Source organism: Nannobrachium achirus (assembly GCF_963921795.1).
Source record: "Nannobrachium achirus genome assembly, chromosome: 19".
Lineage (NCBI taxonomy): Eukaryota > Metazoa > Chordata > Actinopteri > Myctophiformes > Myctophidae > Nannobrachium > Nannobrachium achirus.
The window spans coordinates 17,174,073-17,198,489 of NC_137826.1; the positions used below are offsets into that span (position 1 = coordinate 17,174,073).

General features: G+C 43.1%; 1 protein-coding gene across 1 annotated transcript in view; it reads left to right on the forward strand.

Moving 5' to 3' along the window:
- The window catches only part of dclk1a (doublecortin-like kinase 1a), a gene marked incomplete at both ends in the record, with an annotated part of 130,839 nt that overhangs the window by 74,528 nt on the left and 31,894 nt on the right, over positions 1 to 24,417 (forward strand). Inside the window, one exon of the mRNA XM_080749270.1 lies at positions 7,316 to 7,410. Within this exon, the coding sequence (XP_080605396.1) occupies positions 7,316 to 7,410 (95 nt within the window). The remainder of the gene's footprint in view (positions 1 to 7,315; positions 7,411 to 24,417) is intronic.

Genomic DNA, 24,417 nt, shown 5'->3' on the forward strand with positions numbered 1-24,417 from the left:
CTCTGTCTCTGTCTCTGTCTCTCTCTCTCTCTCTCTCTCTCTCCCCCCCCCCCCCAGCGCTCAGATCAGCTGCAGTTGAAACATAGATGGACCACGCTCTCCCCGGTGCGCGTCACAGTTTGCGCACGCGTCAGCATCTGTAGCCTATGAGCGCTGGCAGGCTCACTTCCATTCAGTTGACTCCATCATACATTAGCTCCATGACATAATACCCTCACTACAGCACCGCGTTCACACCGTGTAGATCGACGACACCAGCTTAGTATCTTTTCTTCCCGTTCAAACCCGCTGCTATTCTTTTTGCCTTTTGGAATAACACTGTGTTTTTTTTATTTCCACCATCATGCTGGAAGACATTGAAGGTAGGAATTAAGAGATGGTTCTTATTTTTTTACTCAGTTGACGAGTGATTTTAGACTCCGTTGTGTCTAGCCTACCCCGCTTTATCGCTTGAAAAATCTGTTCTTTTCGGCAGTGAGCTGTTGTGGCTCGCTGAAGTTAATTGTCCACATAATGTTTGTAGTATGGCTCGTGTCAGTGTGAGGTTCTGCATTATTCGAAAACTGCTATGGATGATTGTTTGCCTTTAATGTTGGCTTTATATTGTTTTGGAGGGGGGAAAAAGAAAAGAAAAAAGGGGGGAAATGTTTTGGACGGAGATGTTAATTGACAGTTGATTGTTGTGTAACTGTCTGTTCGTCAGTGATCTGGTTGGAATTTGATTCGGAGATTAGCCTATTTAGAGTGAGCGGAATGAACTCACCAGACAGACACACGCTACCTACATGCGAAAATAACTTCTTTGTTAAATATTTCATGGCGAGTTGCTGTTGTGTGTGAATCGTATGATGTCGTCATGCCTGTCTATTTTGGTCCGTTGTGTGTGTGGTTGTGTGCATTATTGAATAATTCAGAAAGTTGCTTGATCTATCAGTCAGGGAAATAAACTGTTATGTTTTATTGGTTTTGCAGTAGATGGATAACAGCCTAGGCCTATACATATTATAAAGCATATAATGTCCTAATTAACTGTAGCTTAACATAAATATAAATAGACTTTTTTTTTTTTTTTTTTTTAAATAACAAATAAAACATTAGCCTTACAAAACAGGCTTCATTTATCCAACTCGACTATTAAAGAAAGAAAACATGGAAGAGACACTGGTGTTTACTCGACTGCATTGATTGATTCAGTGCAGTCTAGTTATTTCATTGTGTTTGTTGTCTTGCTTTTATCACAGACAAATTGATGCTATTCTGCCTTAAAACAAAGGCAACGCTGTTAATAGGATTTCTAGGGTATTCTCATTATGTATTAATTAACTTGTTATTCTCATCGACCTGAAACAAAGACCTTATACGACTGTCAGTCAGAATGCATCAAAATGGTCATCTTTCATCCATCTGGCTTCCATTTGTTTGATCCCCATGCCATCCCTATTTTGGCCATGTCATTATGAGGGGGATACTGCATACATATAAATTCCACTTAAATCATAGTCATATTCTTGTCGTCTCGACTTTACCGAGTTTTGTTTAGATATTAACAACAACTTGAACAAAATATCAATCCAGCCAGAGTGGGTCACTTGTAAATAAATCTCTTTGATGCTATAGATTAGAATCTAATGGCGCTCGTTAATGCACTGTCAAATCATTAGATGTAGGCTTATTTGACAGTGCATTAACGAGGGTCAAGGTGTGTCAGCTGGACACAGGCAGACACACACATCTCCCTTCTGCGGGGCTCTAAAGTGAAAGTGACTGGAGTTTGTCTCATTTCTCCCCCAAAAGCCCTTGAATATGATGGAATAATGATGAAGGATTACTGTGATTATGGTAAGCTCACATTTCATATCACACATTATAAGAACTCCTTTCACTTCCTAAAAAAGCTTCTGAGGGGGAAAAAAAGCCACTCACAGGTTCAGCCAGGCACGTGCACGCATAGACAGCAAAGGGGGCTTGAGCCCCTGCCCTTTTACCCCTCTGTAAAAAAGTGCCCTCTCCAGACCATGCATGAATGCTGTTTTTACTCTGGTGAAAGAAGTGCAAATGCTCTCTTTCCATGCCATACCTGAAGGCAGCATTCAAGAGAATTGCCTTGTCCAAGCTCTCCTGAACTTGAATGCAGCGTCTTATGTTGAAAGAATTGCCCTCTCTGTGTAGAAATCCATGTTGTACGCCACATCTCCAGTATTGGCTTGATAGTGTGTTATGTTTAGTGTGGTATTAAGTATTGAAAATAGCCGACCTCCAAGCTCACAACGTGTTGCGCTGCGAAGCGTTGAGCGTGGAGGTCTGCTATTTTCGATATTATCACCAAAAGGCCCTTTTGGAAAATTCAGCCCCTGCCTCTCTAACATTCTCTGCACGTCCCTGGGTTCAGCTACAGTGGCTCTTTGCCTCTCAGCCATTGGATAGTCATTTAACTAGAGCATGGTGTCTGCAGGTCCTTTAGTGCAGCTAACCACTTAAACCCTATATGGTTATGGTTGACTGGATTCTCAGGGCGCTATACTAGGGTCTTCATTCTGTTTTCTGTTATTGTGGGGAAATATAGCTGATCGACGTGCTGTGAGCTTGTCGATCTGCTATTTTCTGCATTGCCCACAAATTATACAGATGCTGAGGTTTAAGTGGTTAAACCCAGTTGGTCCCTCAGCACTCTATATGCTTGTGTCTTTTCTGTCTTTTCTTCAGTGTCGACCTACAATAACACAGTGCGTTGTGTGAGCTTGTACATCGGTAGATCAGTATATTTTCCCCATGAGAGATTTCCCCAGAATTCAGATGCTGGGGGTTTAAGTGGTTCATTTCAAAGTACCCCGAGTTTGATAATTATGCATTAAAGCCACACACAGATCCACATTTTATTTTTTTATTTTTTTATTGAATCTCTGCATGGGATCCCCTAAATCTACACTGTAAAATCCTCACATCTAATTCAACTCTTGGGTCCATTTGGTTCCATTTGTACACTTACAAAGTTACTGACCCTCAAGGGTCCATTTGGACCCTTGGTGCCTGTGGTCAGATGAGTGGACCGCGGATCCTGTCAATATTTCCGAGTGGTCGAGAACCACTGGTTCAGTAAACGAGAGACGCTTGAGGCAGCACACGATGTTTGCATACATAATTAATACACTATGTAATTAGCCACCAGAACAGTCACCTCACTTAACGAGCCAATCAAGTCTGTGGAGGTGAGCCAAGAGGAGGTAATCAGGCTACGATAAAAAGAAAAAAATATATATACACACACACACACACACACACACACACACACACACACACACACACACACACACACATATATATATACAGTATATATATATATCGTCGTTGTCGGGTGGAAACCTTGTATGTCCAAAACCGTTTGTTTTGTATTTATCATTTTAAATATGATTTAAACTAGTGAAAACAGCCGATCTACAAGCACACAACAAAGTGCTTGTAGATCTGCTGTTTTCACTACTTTTATGCGACAGCCTTTTATGCTGTAGCAGGGCTTTGCGAAAAAATGTACACATGTAAAACTTGGAGATACAAGGTTTCTGCCTGCCTATATATATATATATAAAATATATGCAAAACTACCATTAATCTCCTGCAAAACCATGCTGTTCTTGCCAAGTGTAATTGTTGTACGTCAGTGGATAGATTATGTAAGGTCGTTGTGCTGTGTGTGAGATGAGATGAAAGACTTTCGAAAGATTTCATAACCCGACACCAGAGATGTATTATTCTACGTGTAGTAGTACACAGTGAATTCAGTGTTCTAACTCTGAACAGAGTGTACAAACGGAACCAAGTGTATGGTGGACGCTTCACCTTACGGGTCTCTTCTCTTATTTCATTTAACCACCAGGGAATCCACTAACTTGAGAAGAATTATCTTTTGCGAGGGAGACGTTATCAAGACAACAGAGAGTTGAAGGAAACAATGTAAAACAATAGAACATAGGTGTTGTGCTGTATGACTCCACTATGACCTTGAGCTGTATATCGTTGTTGTCGGGCAGAAACCGCTTATCTCCAGACTTTAGCCTCTTTTCTTTCCTCCGGAAATGAATGTCCTACTTCGCCACTTTGTGTCACACAAAATTAAAGCAGATCTAGGCCTACTGTATGTGATGTGGTTTGAGATTGTAGATCGACTATTTGTTGCTATTTCTGAATTAGAATCCTGAAAAGTAACATTTTTGGACATATGATCTTCTTCTTCTTTCGTGTATCATCGTCCTTGATGATTGGTTGACAACATTTTATTTATTTCACAAGATTTCTTGTTACTTAGGGGAGGCCATGGGGCTGGCTGTTGTCTTCACCCCCTTGTATTTTCACACAACACCCCAAAACTATTAATTTAGCTAATGTCTGTCCATCTGACCATCTGCATGCTGACTTCACTGATACTACGCAGTTTCGCGGCCATGGTAACCGTGTGTCTGCATGCTGACATCACGTCATATTCTGACGTCATACCCTGATGTAGTACTGACATTCCAGACTGGCCTGGACACGGAACACCATGTATGGGCATAAAGATCTGCCCAACGGGCACGCCAAAATGTAACACCATATATGGGCATAAAGATCTGCCCAATGGGCACTCCAACATTACACAAAGATACTGTGCTGTGATTGTCAACGACAAAAACACAATTAAATCGTTAATCACAATTATTTGAGTGACAATTAATCGTCATGTAAAATGTCATAATCGTGACAGCCCATAGTGTCACTCCCCATCACTCTCCCCATTTCCTGTCAGTCTACTGTCCTATCAATAAAGACATTAAAGCCCAAAAACTAATCTTTAGAATTTACAAATAAACCCACAAAAAGTTAGATTATAATAAGAGGTTTCTGCAGCAGCTAGATTATATAAAGATTTGACTTCAGAGACATGCTGTGGCCCAGTGTGGGAGCTGGACAAGAGGAGAATAACACTGGCCTCCAGTGAAGTCGGGTGTTCAAGCCAGCTGATGTCTAGTTCCTGTTTCCTTCTTTTTTTTTAATTCTCTATTATTAATTAATTATTTCCCTCCCAGGCTTTTGGCAGCTCATTTGTGACTGACTCACACACTTGAACAACCAACACACACACACACACACACACACACACACACACACACACACACACACACACACACACACACACACTGGGTTGTGATGAAGCGCACGCTTCACTGACGTTGTGCGGTGTTGATTAATTAGAATGCTTTTGTGTAACAAGGTTATGTCGCTGGCTGGGTGTGTGCGCGCGCGGCGCGCTGCTCACGCCTGCGCGGCAGAAGGAACCGCAGCTGTAGAAGTAGATCAGTGTGTGGTCGGTGGTGTTGAGCGGAGGAACTAGGGTAGAAGTGGGGGACATCTTGGCGTGTTGTCTTTCAACACACATAACATAAATATTTAAAATGTACCCTCCTTCAAAACTGTCATAAAAGTGACGGAGTTTTTCTGTAAATATACTGCTCCTAGTTGCGACCAAAGGTCGCAGTATACCATGAGAAATGTCGCAGCTTGTCTCCGTCTGTCTGTGTCAGTCCTTCCTTCAGTCAGTCAGTACACATTTTGACAGTCTATTGGTTCCCTTGTCACTGTGACATCACTCTGACATCATGCTCTGATGTCACTGTGATGTAGGGGAACCACTCTTAACAGAATGGGTTTGCTGCTCTGACATCATACTCTGGCTTCATGTCCCTTTTATATAGTCGACAATGTGATGTCAGAACATGCCCATATGGGCATTCCCAGATCACACTTGCAAATTAATTACATCCTTGTCCGTTTTATGCCTATATGGAGATTCCTGTCCCAGTGTCATCAATATTAAGGGCATATCTGGGAATGCCCATATATGGGCATTCCCAGATCACACTTGCAAATTAATTACGTCCTTGTCCGTTTTATGCCCATATATGGAGATCTCTGTCCCAATGTCATCAATATTAAGGGCATATCTGGGAATGCCCATATTTGGTAATGCCCATATATGGGCATGTTCTGCCAATCTCAACAGGCACTCTTGATATTGGGTAACTGGTCTGATATACATCACTGGCCAGATAGCCAAGAACTGGCGCGACCTGAGGTGTCTTACTAGTATTAATGATTTCTTATAATGTATTTATTGTATGTCTGAATTGAATACCCAGGACCATAATGGAAACAAGCCCTCTGCGTTATTTGTGTTATCCTTTTAGCATTATTGTACAACTGTACCTCTGTACTTTTTGCAAAACTGTTAATAAAGTATTCAATCAATAAAAAGAAAAAAAAGAAAAGAAAACACGGGAAACCTGGCAATCCTATTGTGGGGGCGACATCAAATGTTCACCAAAATCTTCAGCTAATTTTGGTGAGCGGCTACTTTTCATAATTCTGTGTGATGCAGTAGTATGATCAAGTAGTGCATTCATTTATGAAAAAAACAAAAAATAAACACAAAATGTAAAAATATGCAAATAAGAGGCTTGTGCCTGACCGCGACGATATCAAACTCCTCGCTAATAATGCCGCTCATGTCTGCTAACCTAACCGATTGAACTGAGTCGGGTCGTGCATTACATGGGGATTTATTTCTGAAACAGCCACGGATTCATGCTTTTGGCTATAAGAAGTAGAGGGAAACTGCTGTGATGTGCGTTCCAAAGCGTTTCTCCTCAGTCTCTCGCTCATGTTTTATCATCTTTGTGTTGCCTGCCTTCCTCTCGCCTCCCTCCTCCTCCTCTTCCTCGTTCACGTGGAGGGCTGATCGCCGAGGGCGGGCCAGCGTGTGGGCCTCTGCCTCTGCCAGACACCACCGACACTGCCAGAATATCCTCCAACTCTCCATATTATCCAACTATTTCAAAACATAAAAAGTTAATTTATGCCTTTCTTCGTCATACAAGACCAGTCTTGGGTATCATTACTTAACTTGTTAGGTTACATTTGTTACTGAATTGAAAAACGAATCTGTTAACTTACTGCGTTACCCACTGAGAAAAGTAACTTGTTAGGTTACTTTTTCCATTACCGGGCATTAAAACCCACCTGCGAGGAAGTTTGGTAAACATAAAAAAAAGAGTGCAGCCTACCGGATTGTTGTGGCTGTCAGCTGTGAGTGTGGCTGCTTGCAGCTTCAACGTGGATAATGTAATGACGTTGATCCTTTCACCAGTAAATCAAAAAATAGTGTGAATCCTTCCACAGTCTTACTAAAGGGCTTCTCTCAAGCCCTGCCATTGTCGTGCGCGACTGTAAATTAAACTCTCTCTCTCTCTCTCTCTCTCTCTCTCTCTCTCTATCTCTCTCTCTGCAGTGAATGGGACCGCAGTCAGTCAGACATCTACCCCTCATTCGGGGAAGTCACCCAGCCCCTCTCCAATCAGCCCGGAGAGCCTCAGTCGACGCAAGGTAAGACGCACATTTGAATAGTTATTTATGTCCACATAAACTGAAGTACAAGGATGCCTTGTACAAAGGACATAAACACTGCCAATGCAGTCAGACAATGGCAAAACAGCCAGTTACAAAGTGCCTAGACGGCAGAACATTGTTACTTACAATACAGCTGACATGCTTGTCAGACGCAGCGGACAACAATCACAGATAAAGGAAACAAGGCCTCCTCCAAATTGAGCGACTTCCTATTATAGCTGATAGTGAGCAGCACCTTGCCATCTGTTTGGCCCTCCTTTTGGAGAGGCTGCTCATTTGAAGGCCCCTCACAACCAACCTTCGGCTACCAATGATGAAAAAACTTTAAAAAAACCCAAAATGTTTACATCTGTAGCTGTGAGACACACACACAAACACGTGTGCGGCCAACATTTTGTAACATAAACCTTCTATGTTCTCAGGAAAAGGACAAGCCTATGACCGAGCATAGGCTGCTGAACTCATCTTAAAACCCCCCCTAGAACAATGTGGAGAAACTGCAAATCCCATCATCCTTTAGTGTCTCAGAAGGGGGAGGAGTCTGACCTCTGAACTGACACACCGCCGCTGCTCCAGGGCTTCTGGAAATGGCAGGCTCATGTTAGGATCCTCAAATTTGTACCAGTTTATTTTCTTTTTTCTTCTTTTTTTTAGTCTTTGTGAATATTCGGTTATTGTGTCCCTTCATTTTTAAAGCACCATAATACCCCGAGTGTTCATTTAACTCTGCAGTCCATTTTTACACTGTCAGTGTGGAGGCCAATTTATGCTTTGAGCGTCAAGTGTCAAGTGACTCATCGCACTACAAAACAAGGAATTGAATGTGGTCCGGCGCATCTCTGTGGCAACAGAGCTGTCTTTGTCTTTCCAACCACTCAGACATATGCAACACCTTATGAAGTGTCTGTGACCATTCCTTTTTCCAGAGGTACGCAACACCCTCTGTGAAGGTCCTCCACCATTTTGGTCGTTCTGATCTCGCGTCATTCGACGACACGGACACGCAAAGCATAAACTGGCCATTACAGGTGCGACGTGGTTCCTTTGGTACACTATCAGAGTTAAATTGACACTCTGGATTTGACAGTGTAGCTGCCTTGGGTAGCAAGGCAGCGAGTGATGTCGTCATTAGGTGACATAATGAAACACGGTGACGTATCTTCCTCCAGTCAGTCAGAATTGGCTGTTTACAGTACATCACCTGCAAAACAACAGCATTCAATATCATTTATTTGGCATAGAATAACTTGTTATTAATTCACATTAACACTGTAACAATTGGAAAATGTATTTTTTATTGATGACGTCGATCAATAATATTAATAATCGGATGATGTGATCTGTGATTACTATATTGATTGATTAGCAACCTGACGTGGAGGGTCATGTTGTGTGTTTTACCCAATTCCACCGTTTTTCTTTGGGTTTTTTGGTTTTTGTTTCTTTGTTTTTAAGGGGACAGGCGAGAATGAGGTCCCCACGGTGCAGTTTGGATCTCAAATTTGTATTTTCTCCTTTTTATTGAAGTCAGGAAGTCCCACTGAGATGACAAGATGTGATGAGGTGTGTTTTACATGATGGGAGATCTTGGAGAGCAGATAACACTGAATGTTGTTCATATTGTAGAGATGATTATCGTCGTTGTCGGGTGGAAACCTCGTATTTCCAAGTTTCAAATTTGCATGTTTTTTTTCGCAAAGTAAAGCCCTGCTTCATCATACAAGGCCGTCGCACAAAAGTAGTGAAAACAGCAGATCTACAAGCACACAACGCCTCGCGGTGCGAGGCGTTGTGTGCTTGTAGATCGGCTGTTTTCACTAGTTTAAATCATTTTTAAAATGATAAATGAAAGAAGAACGTTTTGGATATACAAGGTTTTCACCCGACAACGATGTTATAACACACACTGCACTCAGGGTGTCCAAGAAGGAGCATGCAACTCAAGGGAAAACATGATAATAGAGATGCTGTGCGTGCGTGTGTGCGTGTTCGTGCGTCTCATTAGAATGTATCACCTGCCTGACTATTGGATGTTAATAGCCACAGCACTGCGTGCTTGCTTCCTCTGTTATTCATTTCAGTCCAATTGAAAATGTAATCGTCCCCACAAGTACAGTAGAATTTGAGAGATAAAGATTCATAGTTTATTTGCCTGATATTTAGTTATGCGCCGGTGTCACGCACCGAAAATAGCAGATCTACATGCTCACAATGTGTTGCATCGTGACACATGGTGGCCTTGTACATCGACTATTTTTGACATTGGGGTGCAACCAGGCATAACTCAGGCCTCAGGGTTAAAAATGCCCCCCAACCTCCTCTCCCCAAATATGCCCTCACAATTATACTAACGCCAACGTGTGCGTGCCGTGTGTTCATGTGTGTTTGCGTTTTAGTGCCCGCCTGCATTTGTGCGTACGTGCGTGCATGCGCGAGCAAGATCAAAGCGCTGGTATTACTCCAGCCGTTGACAGTAATGACGGTTAGCCCGTCAAATCAACCGCAATCCTAACGAGAACGTTCTCACAGTGGGTCTTTAAGTTGTTGATGCTCTAAGCCGGCTTCTGGTTGTGTGTTTCTCATCAACGCACCAAACACACACACACACACACACACACACACACACACACACACACACACTAGCACACGCACACGCACACACACACACACACACACACACACACACACACACACACCTCGTATACCGTTGTTGTCAGGCAGAAACCACAAAGTGCCGTGCTCTGAGCTTGTAGATTTGCTATTTCTCTTTTATCTTGAATTTTTTTCGCAAGTCTTTGAATATATCTTTTTAAAAGCGAACATTTGTAACTCAAATTGCTGGTTCTGGGTGGTCCCTGGAACAACATATTTTGAGATGGGGGTCTGTGGCCAAATACATGTAAACTAATAATACATCTACTTTTAAGTTTGAGAACCACTGATTTAGATTTAGAAGACATTTATAGAATTGGGTCAAAAATATTCAAAGACTTGCACAAATGTTCACCATTTTTCAAAAATAGGAGATCTACAAGCTTGCAGCGCGGCACTCTGTGACACATTTTGAGCTTGTAGATCTGCTACTTTTTAAATCCTGAACCGGGACATATGAGTTTTCCAGCCGACAGAGAGACAATTATGTGAACACACTGACACACTTAAAGTACAAAGCCTCTCACACACACACACCAGTTAATCAAACATGTCAGGCTTTCAAAGACCTTTTCACACTCCTTCTGAAAGCTTTTCGCTTGCAGTATTTGGGTGTTATACAAGGTCACGTTATTCATCCCACTGTCAGAATGCATTCGTAGTCGAGGAGGAAAAAAAAGATTTTCAGTTATCCATAGTATATTTTCAAAGTTTTCTGTATAATTTATATAACAAAAAATATATATTCGTATTTATTTGTTTGTATTGGGACGTTGTTATATTGTTGGTTTTAAGGAAATAAAAGGCCAGATAGATTTGATACGATAAAGAAATGGCTGTAGAGGCTATCAAGGTTTCGGGATATCATGTGCATCTGTGCACTGGCTTATGAGAGTGTGACTGTGTGTGTGGGTGCGTGCATGCGAAGCACACGCACATGCACAGGGTTAGGGTTCGGGTTCAGTGTCAGTGTTTGTTTGTGTGCAGCTGCAATAGAATCATCTATTTGCTTAGTAATAGTGTCTCCTTCGGTCTCATGTCACTGTGGCTCTCTAGCAAGGCAGAATTAATGGATATATTGAGAAGCCGCTCCCCCAGGCCTCCCAGACGAATACAGAGCAGCCTCTGATGCACTGATGTGATAGGCTGGTTCAGGCAGGGTCAGAGCAGCTCGGGTCACAGCTCTTCCTGGGTGGTGCGATGAGCGCCATCGCTCCCCCATGCAGATGAAAGGCCAGCGGGGTTGCCAGATCCTGCAAAAGAGGAATTAAATCGGTCATGGCCTACGAAAACAAGCCCAGACGAAGCGACTATAGGCCACTTGAGCGTGCGTACACACAAGCTGTGTCTACTAGCTGCGAGAGCTTGTAGATTTGCTTTTTTATCTTAACAGTTTGAATGTTTTTGAAACATTTTAAATACCCAAAAATCTTGTATGGTGGTCCCTGGCAGGAAATAATTTCATATGCGGCGGGTCTGCGGACATTTACATAATCATTTAAGGGTCAGGTTCCTTGACATGAAAATGTTTCAGAACCACTGATTTAGAGTGCATTCACACATCCATGTTTTAATGTGATTAAAATGAATCCTGTAGCGTATTGTCGGAAAAAGCGCATCATTTGGGCAGTTGTGAAGAAGCAAGTACCAATATAAGCAACTACAACACAAGCCCCCCCCCAAAAAATGCAAATATTTACAACTAAACAATACTTACAACTTACCAATATCTACAAGCGACCTTACAGAGAAAACATTCTAATAAGCAGACTTGGCAACTCTGCTGTAGAGTCTTCACATCCCTCTGTAGTGTGGAACTGGGTCACGCTTTGAGAAGGTGGCTCATTTGAATGTGCAAAGGGAAAGAGGCAGAGAGACATGCGCAACGCACTCTCTCTCTCTCTCTCTGAATGAATGTAGAGCAGTAAATGCAGACCATTAGATTGAAGCAGAGACTTCCTCTGAACAGAAAGTGATCTTGCAGGACCACTTCACCCATTTCCAACCTATCTACATGTAATTGGTCCATTTAGGCCTAGAATTAAATGGGTTAATGCTTTAACTATTGAAAAATAGCAGATATATAAGCTCACAGCGCGGCACCGAGCTTGTAGATCTGCTATTTTTGAAAAGTCATGAAAATGTGTGCAAAACTTTGAATATATGTATTTTTTAAGCCAACATTTGTAACTCAAATTTTGCTTCTTGGGGGTCCCTGGAACTAAATATTTTGAGATGGGGGTCCGTGGTCAAATACCTATCATTTTGGGGGTCCTTGACATAAAAAAGAACCACTGACATAGAAACATTCAAAAAACCTTAGAATGATTTAGAAGACACGTATAGAATCGGGTCGAAAATATTCAAAGGTTTGCACAAATGTTCCCGATTTAAAAAAAAAATGCCGATATACAAGCTCACAGCTCTGAGCTTGTATATCTGCTATTCTTTTTATAGTTAAAGCATAAAATAATGGTTAAAGTGGTTAAAATCTAAAGTGACACAGATTTGCGTTCTGGACTAAATGGGTCTGCGTCTCAGAGGAGGACTGTGGACAGTTCAGAAAGCCACCTACCAGTGCCATCATCGTTAGGCAGGTTTTATTAGCGAACAGAACAATGGCTCCCATTGTAGCATGCCAACTTTCCAGGAATAGAAAGCCCGCCATTTCTATTAGCTTGGATTCCCCATCGAAGACGGTAGGCAGATTTCTGAACCGTCCGCAGCCCTAGTCTGAGACACAGACAGGAGTAGATAAAAATGGTACCATATAATGAGCATTAGTGAGGACCAATTATATTAAGATAATGCTGAAAATGGGTGAAGCGGTCCTTTAAGCAGCTGTTAAGGCTAAGTGTTTAGATCAGGGACACTGATAGTCACGTACACTGGTCAGGCCCGGGGGGCTGAACTGGTGACCTTATGATTAGCAGACAGACGGCCAGCTCCCGCTAAGCTACGGCCGCTTCTAAGATGAGTCACAAATGGATTTAAGTAACACCGAGCATTTGACTGTTTATCTCTCGTCGACGAGCTCTGTCACACGATCGAGAGCTGGCTGCCGCAGAAGTTTAATTCAAACTTGGCGTGTTTCTCGGCTGTTGGATGACCCGTGGCTTTGTGTTTTCGGCATGTACACATTTTGTGGGTGTGTGTGTGTGTGTCTGTGCAACTTAAGCTTGCAGTTGCTGCAATGGCAGCTCGGCGACAGCTAAGGTGTGGGAAGAAGCCTCATGTCCCATATTATCTCCTCTCCGCACTCCTCCAGGCTTTACACTATGGGCTGTATTTCACTGTCATCCATCCCCCTCTATGCCTTCTTCTATCTTTCCTTCTCAGTGATTCTCCTCTCTCTCTCTCCGTTCTCCCCTCCTACCCCTGCCTTTCCGCCGTTTAATGTGCCCTCTCACTCAATCTCCCTCCCCGCCTCGCTAGAACCTCGCTCCCCTACTGCCTAATCTATCGCTGTAGTCGGCCACAAACCTTGTATCTCCATATTTCCACTTTTTGAGGGTTTATTTCCATAAATGAATGCCCTACTTTAGCACGCTGCTACAGTGTCACACAAAAGTGGCAAAATTAAGCCGATTAACAAACTCAAAACATGATATTTGCAAACTATTTTGATAGTGGAAGACGAAGTGGTTAAAGCTGCACTATTGCAACTTTCCTCTTCCCTGGATCCGAACCCTGTGAAAGTGCTGAAACACTTACCATTGAGCTAATAGAGCCTGCCTGCTTTCTCAGGGGATAAATTGAATATTGACCTTTGACAAAATGTGTGTCTGAACAGAACCAGCATCGTGTCAAAGTGCATGTCTCGCCTAGACACAGGATCTCAATGGAAGAGCAGGGAGACCAAATACAACCACCCCAGTTGTATAAGTTATAATGTATTAACATACTCTACCATACAGATTAGACAAAATGACATTGTATTCAATAGCTTGTGACTAAACAATAACTATGTTGTATCCAATGGAACACAGGTTTTTCTTTTGTTCTATTCTTTTCATTTCCTGAACAGTAAACGTTTTGGACATACGAGGTTTCCAGCCGACCGTGAGGCTATATAGAAGGGTATTAGGCTTGGCTGGGAGGATTTAGTCTGCGTGTGTGTGCTCCTATAGAAGAGTGCTAAGCTTCTTTTGGAAAGTTGGTTCAGACCCCGATGCTCACTACAACACTGCTGTTGTTTGTTCTCCTTCTTGTTTGATCTCGTTCCCTGATTCTTTTTCTGTGATGCTCGCTTTCTTTCTGCACCTTCTGGAGTAGACATATGAAGCCGTGTGCGCACACACGCGAGCGCGCGCACACACACACGCACGCACACACACACACACAGGCTCGCACTCGCAGACTCACAAACAGAAGTACTAGAATCGGTCACACAACATCCTTATCACTTGGTTTTGTTGTATTGCTAAATGCAAATTTCACAGCAGCGTGTAGCAACCGCGCGCACGCACGCACACACTCACAGACAACTGAAAATAGGACAGCAGATTGTGAAGAGTAAAGAATGCTGTTTTCTAGTACACAGCGTCTATTTTCCCTCTAAATGTGTCTGTGTCTGTGAAAATGAACATAAATACACAGCAAATGTGAACAAACAGCCACAGAAATGCTTCCGACAAAACACTGTGTGATGTGGCCCGGTGGTTCTCAACGCCATAGAGCTTTACCCTTACGGGTCCATAATGTTTCCATTTGTTAACCCATTTAGACCTAGAATTATTGAATGCTTTAACTATTGAAAAATAGCAGATTTACAAGCTCACAGCGCGGCAGCGAGTGCCGCTTGTAGATCTGCTATTTTTGAAAAATCAAGATTTTCTTTTGCAAGTCTTTGAACATAGCTATTTAAAAGCGAACATTTGTAACTCAAATATTTGCTTCTGGGTGGTCCCTGGAACAACATATTTTGAGATGAGAGTCTGTGGCCAAATACCTGTAATTTTGGGGGTCCTTGACATGAAAAAGTTTGAGAACCACTGATTTGGAAGAAGTATTTAGAAGTCGGGTCAAATATCGGGTCAAGGATATTCAAAGACTTGCACACATTTTCAAGATTTTTCAAAAATAGCAGATCTACAAGCTCGCAGCGCGGCACTCGGTGCCGCGCTGTGAGCTTGTATATCTACTGTTTTTCAAAAGCATGAAATAATGGTTAAAGTGGTCAAAATCTAACGCGACTCGGGCACGTTCCAGTTATTTGAGAGTTAAATTAACACCGAGTGTTTTACAAACAAAGTATCAAATGGGGACCCGTGTCCTTGAATGAGGTGACGTCACGTCACCTCCTGGGGAGTGGGACTCACATTAAGGTCACTTTGAGACACTTCTTCCTGCCACTGAAGGGAAGTAGGTCACTCTTACCATGCAGGCCATCACAGCAGGCCCGGCCTCCCTCGTTAGCTATGCTCAGCTAGCCACATGGAACCAGTACTTAGTAGGGCATTAACGACTTGTGATTTTTTGCAAGTCGACTCGACTCAGTAAAAAGTTGAGTTGAAGTCGACTTTATCGTTTGATGACGTCATCACATCACACACGACCCCCCAATTATTTTGGGGGTCCCCAGATGATTAACTTAATGTGAAACATTGTTTTCTCACTCAAGTGTATAGAGGGTATCTTCACATTTCTAAAGTGCCAATTTAAGGACTTTTAATACCTCTAAAATGGCAAATTAAACATTGTTCAAATTGTCAAATATATTGAGGCAGAAATTGTGAAAATAGACGATCTACATGCTCACAACGCCTCGCATCGCATCGCGATCATGCGTTGTGAGCATGTAGATCTGCTATTTTCACAATAGACTTTTTTTTCTTTCAACTTCGACTCTCGACTTTCTCTGGCGGGAGTCGACTTGTGTAATGAAGTCGACTGAGTCGACTTGTCGACTTTTTCGTTAATGCCCTAGTGCTTAGTGAGAACCACTTAAGCCCTATTATTCTATTCTTTGTCTTATGGTGCCGTCGCGTGTCTACTTCAAAAACCTTACACACGCGCTTGTGAATGGGCCATCGTTGCTGTCGGGCGGAAACCTCTTATTATTTTTTAACTTTTTTGTGTTTTATCGTTAATTAATGCCCTACATCATCATACAACTCCACAAAAGCATCAAAAGTAGCAGATCTATATACAAGCTTGAAGCACGTCACGAATATTAGCTGCTTCTGCTCATTTTGAATTTGAGTCCTGAAAACCAACAGATTTGGATATGCAACATGCCCTCGTACTGTACTGTACTGTACTGTACTGTACTGTACTGTACTGTACTGTACTGTACTGTACTGTGACTACAGTGACCCAGTTTCTGTCACACTTCAAGAGAAGGCTGATCTATATCCATTATGTGTAGCCTCCCTCCATTCACACACACACACACACACACACACACACACACACACACACACACACACACACACACACACACACACACACACACACACACACACACACACACACACACACACACACACACACACACACGCCACATTATTCATGGTGCTGATCTGTTGTTGTGTGCACATCTTGTACCTGTATTTAGGCCAGGTACAGTACAGTTCATCAAGGCAAGAATCAGAGTGAAGGTAAAGCATCTGCACACTGGTTTTAGAGCTCCCATAGGTGTTCACCAGGCAAATAGAGATATTTGCCAGCGAAACCTAACTTGTAGTTGTACGTCTTTGGAGCTGATCTACAAGCTCAAGGCTTGTCAGCTTATAGTATAGATCTTCTATGCGTGCGTGCGTGACAGTGAAAGAGTGAAAGTAAGAACCATGTTCTTAAGCCTCATTATACTTTCTTGCACGCGAATACAGTAGCTGATCAACTAGCTTACAACACATTAAACTGTACGCTTGCAGATCTACAAGCTGATCGACAAGCTTACAACACATAGTGCTGCGATGCCTTGTAAGCTTGTAGATCAGCTATTTTCAGCGTGCTACACAATGCACAACCAAGTATAGATCGGGCATTACTCAGCTACTTAGATTGGTGGGATCTGTGTTTTTAGAAGCCAGACATGTTTGTGTGATCCTTCTCTAGGGAGAAATACCAATTCTACTATCTACAGATTGATTGATGTGTTCGGGATCAAATGACTGTTGAGAAGAGTAGGGATAGGCCTATAAGTACCTCCCCCTCTTTGTATACGTGAGTTAACGGTGGTCCATACAGTGCATTCCACTTGATTTCAACAGAGAAAATTCCATATTTTTGTGCAAAACAATAGATTGATCAAATATTAAGTGTTACATCTCCATGGTCTGTTGAATTGCATGCTCCTCATCTTGTTCATTCTGTAATGTGTGTTGGGTGATTCATAATTACTGTTTGTGTGTGTGTGTGTGTGTGTGTGTGTGTGTGTGTGTGTGTGTGTGTGTGTGTGTGTGTGTGTGTGTGTGTGTGTGTGTGTGTGTGTGTGCGTGCGTGCGTGCGTGCGTGCGTGCAAGTGCGAGAGTACTAAAACCTGTGTGATTATTGTTTTCATTAATTTCATCCGTGTATGTTGTATGAAGCATGTATTATTTTGTCACTCATTCCGATGTAAATTTCTCTCATTCCTTTGTCGTGTTTATTTATGTCATTGGAATGGTTGTGTCGGTTGGTTTTTGCTTGCTGTTAACACCAGCCAATGAGCATGGCAGCGCTACACAGGAAAACACTGGCCATGATGCCAGTTGCGATCTCGTTACTAAGAACCCTGCCATGCCAAACGGAACAATAACAACCAATAACCCTGCAAATGTGAAAACAGTGGCGTCAGTTCAGAAAAAGCTAAGGTATGGCAACATGACACCAGTCATGTTGCCATACCTTAGCAACAGGCACGATGAAAAGTACATTTTATTATTCCCCCCTGTAGCCAAGGTATGGCAGCTGCCATAGCTTGCCATACCCAATTGACGCCTCTGTGTGAAAACACACTATAACCGATGCGTCGCATGTAATGTGTGCATTGCACGAGTGCGGTGAGAATTCATGGTTCATATTTAACAAAATAGTGTTTTTAGTTTTTTTCTTTTTTATATCATCCAGGTATTTTGAGGATGCGTGTTTCAGTTATTTCAAATTCTCCCAAACCACCACCATCACAACAAAATATGATGTATTATAGGTCACAGTGTATTATGTGATATCGCTGTTGTCAGGCGGAAACCTGTTATTTCCATATTTATCTATTCTCTGTGTTTTTTCGTAAATTATTAACGCCATACTTGATCATGCTACGGCGTCACACAAAAGCATCAACGTCAGCAGATCCACAAGCTCTGAATGCGACGTGAAGCGACGTGTTTTGAGCTTGTAGATCTGCTACTTTCGCTGTTTTTGAATTTGAATCCTGAAAAAGGACATGCAAGGTTTCCACCCGACAGAGACGATATCGTCGTTGTCCGATGAAAACCTTGTATGTCCAAAACCGTTCCTTTTGCATTTTTCATTTAAAAAATTATTTAAACTAGTGAAAACAGCCGATCTACAAGCACACAACGCCTCGCACCCGCGAGGCGTTGTGTGCTTGTAGATCGGCTGTTTTCACTACTTTTGTGCGACGGCCTTGTATGATGAAGCAGGGCTTTACTTTGCGAAAGAATGTACAAATTTGAAACTTGGAGATACGAGGTTTCCACCCGACAACAACGATATCACGTATTATAGGTTACAAATATATACAGTATGATATGTTATGATGTTCCTGTGTGATGCTGCCTCTTCTTCTAGGCTTGTTTTGTTTGTTTTGTTTTTGTTTTATCGTTTTGTCTTGCTGAATGTACCATCTTGTGTTGGAAGATGTCATCATTAAATTCATTGTCATTCATTGTCATTCTTTTGTGTGTGTTTTTGTAACGTTGTTCATTTATTCAGTGTTTTCAGTGTGTGTTCATTGATACTAATCTTCTGTGTGCGCGTGCGTGTGTGTGTGTGTGTGTGTGTGTGTGTGTGTGTGTGTGTGTGTGTGAAAGAAAGAAAAAAAATAAAAATATATATATATATATATATATATATATATATATATATATATATTAGGGGTGCAACGATACACAAAATTCACTGTTCGGTTCGGTTCGGTTTGATATTTTGGTGTCACGGTTCGATACTTTTTCGATACAAAAGATAAACAGAAATGTCCTTGATTTATAAATGTATTTTTTATAACATGTATTTCTTTGTTTTAACTTTGAACAATACGGTACCCAACCTATAGGGTAGTGGTTCTCTAAATGAGCTTGTAGATCTGCTAATTTTTGGCTAAAGTTCTCCTCAGAATAGGGATGCGAGGGTTTAAGTTAATTGATCATTGAAAATAATGATCCTATGTCCTATCACACAAAGATTTGGTGGCCCCCCTGTAGTAACTCTGAGGACCCCCTAGGGGTCCCGGACCACCTGTTGAAGACCCTTGCTTTAGGCCACAGGCCACAGCTGCCCTCTTGCCCAAGTCAAGGAGCTTCAACTCTGGGCACAAACGCTAGCAGTCTTTACACAGACGCTGCTTCTGTTCTGAATTAGGTTTTACTTTAACTTTATTGGGATAGCCCAAGCCCGCCATCCTAGTTCTTATTTTCCCCCGAGGGGGTCTGTCATCATCACGTTTCTGTGATTCCCCAGGATCCCTAGTCGATGAAGAGAGAATGGAGATTAGTGTGACGACTGCCCCAGTAACTATCTATCCCACTGGCAGTGGAGACACAATCCTCCTTCCACGCAGATGAGAGGAGACAGTTTTGATGGATTCTGTTTGTTCCACATTGCCAGTTCTCCGTGTGCACCGCACTCTCTCTCTGCCGCTGCCAACCCCCACTGATGTTGTTCTGTGGAGGGTGCACTGCCCACACAACCACACGTCTCCTCCGATAGACGCACACAGAGTCACCCAGGGACGTGCTGGGCCCCTGATTCAGCCCGGGAAAAAGAGTTGGAGTGGCCCTCATTTTTCTTTTTTTTTGTTATATTTCGTCGTTGTCGGGTGGAAACCTTGTATAAACCGTTTGTTTTGTATTTATCATTTTAAAAATGATTTAAACTAGTGAAAACAGCCGATCTACAAGCACACAACGCCTCGCACCGCGAGGCGTTGTGTGCTTGTAGATCTGCTGTTTTCACTACTTTTGTGCAACAGCCTTGTATGATGAAGCAAAATTTGAAACTTGGAGATACAAGGTTTCTGCCCGACAGTGACGATTTACTTGGAACGAAGGCCGACATTTTATTTTTATTTTTTTCCTAATGGCCGGCCTGGACCGGCCAGGAATGAACCGGCCGTTCGGGAGTTGTCCCGCTTTTCCCAATGGCCAGCACGTCCCTGGAGTAACCAGCCGTTTCTCCTCACCTGACGGTGGAGGAGTTTCCCCCGGCGGGGAGGGGAAGGAATGCGTAGCACTATCTTCTCCTGGCCCCCTCCCTGCTGAGTGAACAGACAGACCCACCCGTAGGGGCTGCTATAGTGTGGCGACGAGGACGCGATCCCTTGCTGGTTTCACCCGCCCGTGAGCGTGTTGGATTTTCATTTAGTCTTTATGCCAATTCCCTTCATGTACTGTATAATAGTCCCTGTCACTGTCAATGGTTCTCAAAGTGGGATCCGGGGACCCCCAGCGGTCCTTGAGGCATTTCCAATGGGTCCCCAGCCAAACTGTTGAACCGTTGAGGAGCACTTCATTGCTCCATCTTTTTGCCACCTCCAGTTGCATGGCAGAGGATAACAGCAGTGTAATTACACAACAGAGCACAGAGTGAGAGAAGTGAACAATATTATTGCAGAATAGTGGTGAGATGCTGCTTAACACAGTGACACAAGCGGTTACTCAATTAGCATTGAGTTATGAACGTGGCTGCCACAGCCCTGTTACTTTTCTGACACACCTACAGATATATAGCTTGGCCCTCACACTTATTGGACTGCCTGGGCATTGGCACGTGGTGAAAGAACTACTATAGCCTAATGTAGGCATAAGTGAAGTCAAAGTGCAGTCAGAGTGCTAAGTTTAATAACAGTAATACAGTGCAAAAGTCAATCTGAGAAACAGAGGTGTATCTTAAACCAAGGGTCTTCAACAGGGGGTCCTACACGGGGTACTCCAAATCTTTATGTGATAGAAGCTTTTTTTCCCCTCCTTTTTTATATTAATCACTTGAATTATTGAATTATTCCATATTCTGAGATCTTATGCCACAAATAGCAGATCTACAAGCTCACAACGCCTCGTGCTGTGAGCTTATAGAACGGCTATTTTCGGCAAAGAGCTTTGGTGTAGAGGGGAAAGAGAACCGACCAAGTACAGAGTGAAAGTTCATTAAGTATTTACGGTTCGAGTGGTTAAATATCTGAAGATCTTTCTTTTACATGAATCCAAACTACACTGATGATTGTGCTGTCAAACAATGAAACTAGATAGATAGATAGATATATAGATATATAGATATATAGATAGACAATAAACTATAGGTATTTCGATGTTTTCACAATTTCATCCCTGTTCTGTCTGCCGTGTTAGTGCTGCCTGCCTGTCTGTCTGTCTGTCTGTCTGTCTGTCTGTCTGTCTGTCTGCCGCCTGGCCTCTGCTCATCCACCACTATGACTCATGCTGTCTGCCCTTTTCTATTTATTTATTTCATTACCTCTGTTTTTTCCTCTCTCTCTCTCTCTCTCTCTCTCTCTCTCGCCCTGTGTGCCGCTCCGCTGCACATGTTATTGAGACCACTTCATAAACAGATGGCGGCGGTGACAAACCCACCTGAACTTCCCTTTTTCTTTTAACTTTTTACCCCTTTTTTCTCCCCAATAATGTAGTCTTTATGTCAAATAATTCCTCCCCACACACACATCTGTGTCGTCACTGCTGCTGTATCCTACTGGCTCACCTGCTAGTGAGGAGCCCCATTTTTTCCGGCCAAGGACCCCTTAGTTGAGAGAGAGATGAAGCAGGGGATGGCTTATGTCATCACGAGTCACACCTGCAAATGAATTACGTCCTTGTCCCGATGTCATCAAAATTAAGCACATATCTGGGAATGCCCATATGTAGGCATTCTGACATCATCACATTGTGGACTCATGCAGGAGTCTGGTGCAACTGGTCCGATATACATCACTGGCCAGATGGCCACGAATTGGCGCGATCTCGCCCTTTAGGGCGAGGTCGCATGTCGCCCAGAGGCGTCTTACTAGTAATATGAGTTCACTTTGACAGTCGTTTCATGTCCATGCATGGACCTGTTCAACTCTCTGACTTTTCCCCTCTCTCCGCTGCTAAACTAGTCAACACTACTGCCTGCTGTGTCTGCTTCATGCCTGATTTATGATTAGTCGCACTGTGTAGTGCGCAGAACATATAGATCTCCAAGACCACAACGTGTCCCTCCGGGCCACGTTATAGGGCTTGTTAGGATTTTGTAGGAAATGGGCGAGTAGCCTAATAAACCGTCTGTCCATCCATTGAAAAGGAAACGGGTGCTGACCGGAGCGGGGTTGTTTTATATCAAACAGAAACGGCAGAAATAAATGCTACCAGTCACACTCACATCGGTATGAACGGGCGACAGACTGTATGAAAAGTGTGTCTGTGTGTGCGTGTGTGTGTGACTGTGAGAGGGAGAGATGGAGGTGGAGAGAGAAAGAGAGAGAGATCTGTCGCTCAGATACTATGGTCAGACTCAAAACAGCGGCTCTCGCCACCAACAGTCCCCGTTTCTTGGGTCCGTTAGCGGCTGTATTTTCTCTCGGTCCCCCGCTGCTCTTCCAGACCAGAAGTGATCCAGAAAAATATCAAACATTTTTGAAAAGAGTCAGGATGGCCCTGATCGCCCTGCGAGCCACTCGGCTGGGCTCAGATTAGATCTGTGAACCCGCACACTAGACGACATTTATGCCCGATAATCGGCCCCGTTTCAGATGCAGGCAGGCCGATTGCCGGGAGGGTCATTAAATGCCCCGATTATCTGCTAGTGTGCGGCCATCTTAAACCTAACCTTAATCCTAACCTCACAGAAACTGGGCCTAAACCTAACCTCAAAACCGCGGTCACCTGGGCGAAACACAAACAGAGAAAGAGAGTCTGGGAATAATAACAACTAGACAGTGCCCTGGCTGCCACGGCTGCCAAACGAGGCTGATGTATTCCATGCCAAGCTGGCCAGACAGCAACAGCACTAGAGGTGCTGCACCTCTCTGCCCGCCCTGTCTCCTCCTCACTTTGGCTCTCTTTGTCTACATACCCGTCTCTCTCTCTCTCTCTCTGTCTCTCTCTTATCTCTCCCGAGACACAATGTACGAAACCAGCCAACCTCCCGACCTGCAGACAGACAGGAAATTGCCATATATAGGCTCCTATCTTCATACTGGAGAGGTGTCATAAGCGCTCTCTCTCTCTCTCTCTCTCTCTCTCTCTCTCTCTCTTTCTCTCTCTCTTTCCATGGTGTTTCCATAGAAACAGCTCTTTGTTTTCCCTCGGTGGCAGGAAGACGTAGGGAGAGAGAGAGGTAGAAAGAGAGACGGAGTGAAAGCCAGAAGTGAGGAAGTAAACAAGACGCCAGTCAGGCGTTGCCAAGGACGGATTCTTGTCCATGTTTTTGGTTTTGTGTGAACTTGGTGATTAAAAATAGGAAAACATGATGATAGATTGCCAACACAGTTACTGTTATGCCTAATCTACGCTCCGCCACACACACACAAAATGGACAGATCTTGAATTCAGGCTTCATGGGGCACGAAGGTGAAGACCACATACTGTAGGCCAGGGGTCTTCAACGTTTTCAAGCCAAGGAGCCCTTAGTTGAGAGAGAGATGAAGCAGGGACCCCCACAACCTTTTCATAGATTCCATATAGTTTCATCTTTTGACAGCACTGTGTATTTTGGATTCATGACCCCCTGTTGAAGACCCCTGCTCTACAGCCTGACAGCGAGTCGCAGGTACGATTCCCGAACCCGATGACCTTTGCTGCGTGTCACGCCCCGTCTCTCTCCTGTTTCCTGTCACTCTTCCACTGTACTATCCAATAAAAGGCAGAACAAATAATAATAATAATGATAATTCAGGCTTCATTGTCAACAAAACCCGCAGAGAGTGTAAAGCAGGGGTCGGCAACCTTTTTGACATGAAGTGCCATGTTTTAATTTTATTGACAGCAGTATGCCATAACAACATGTTCAACTTATTGGCTATTATATAATAACCTTTTGTAATATTTTCTTTCAGGAAGTAAAGATCATTAGACTCAATAACCCACCTATCTCCCAGACACCCTCCCCAGTCAGAGTTATCAGTTTGAATGAATGTAGAATTATGTGCTGGATGTATATAGATTTGAGTGA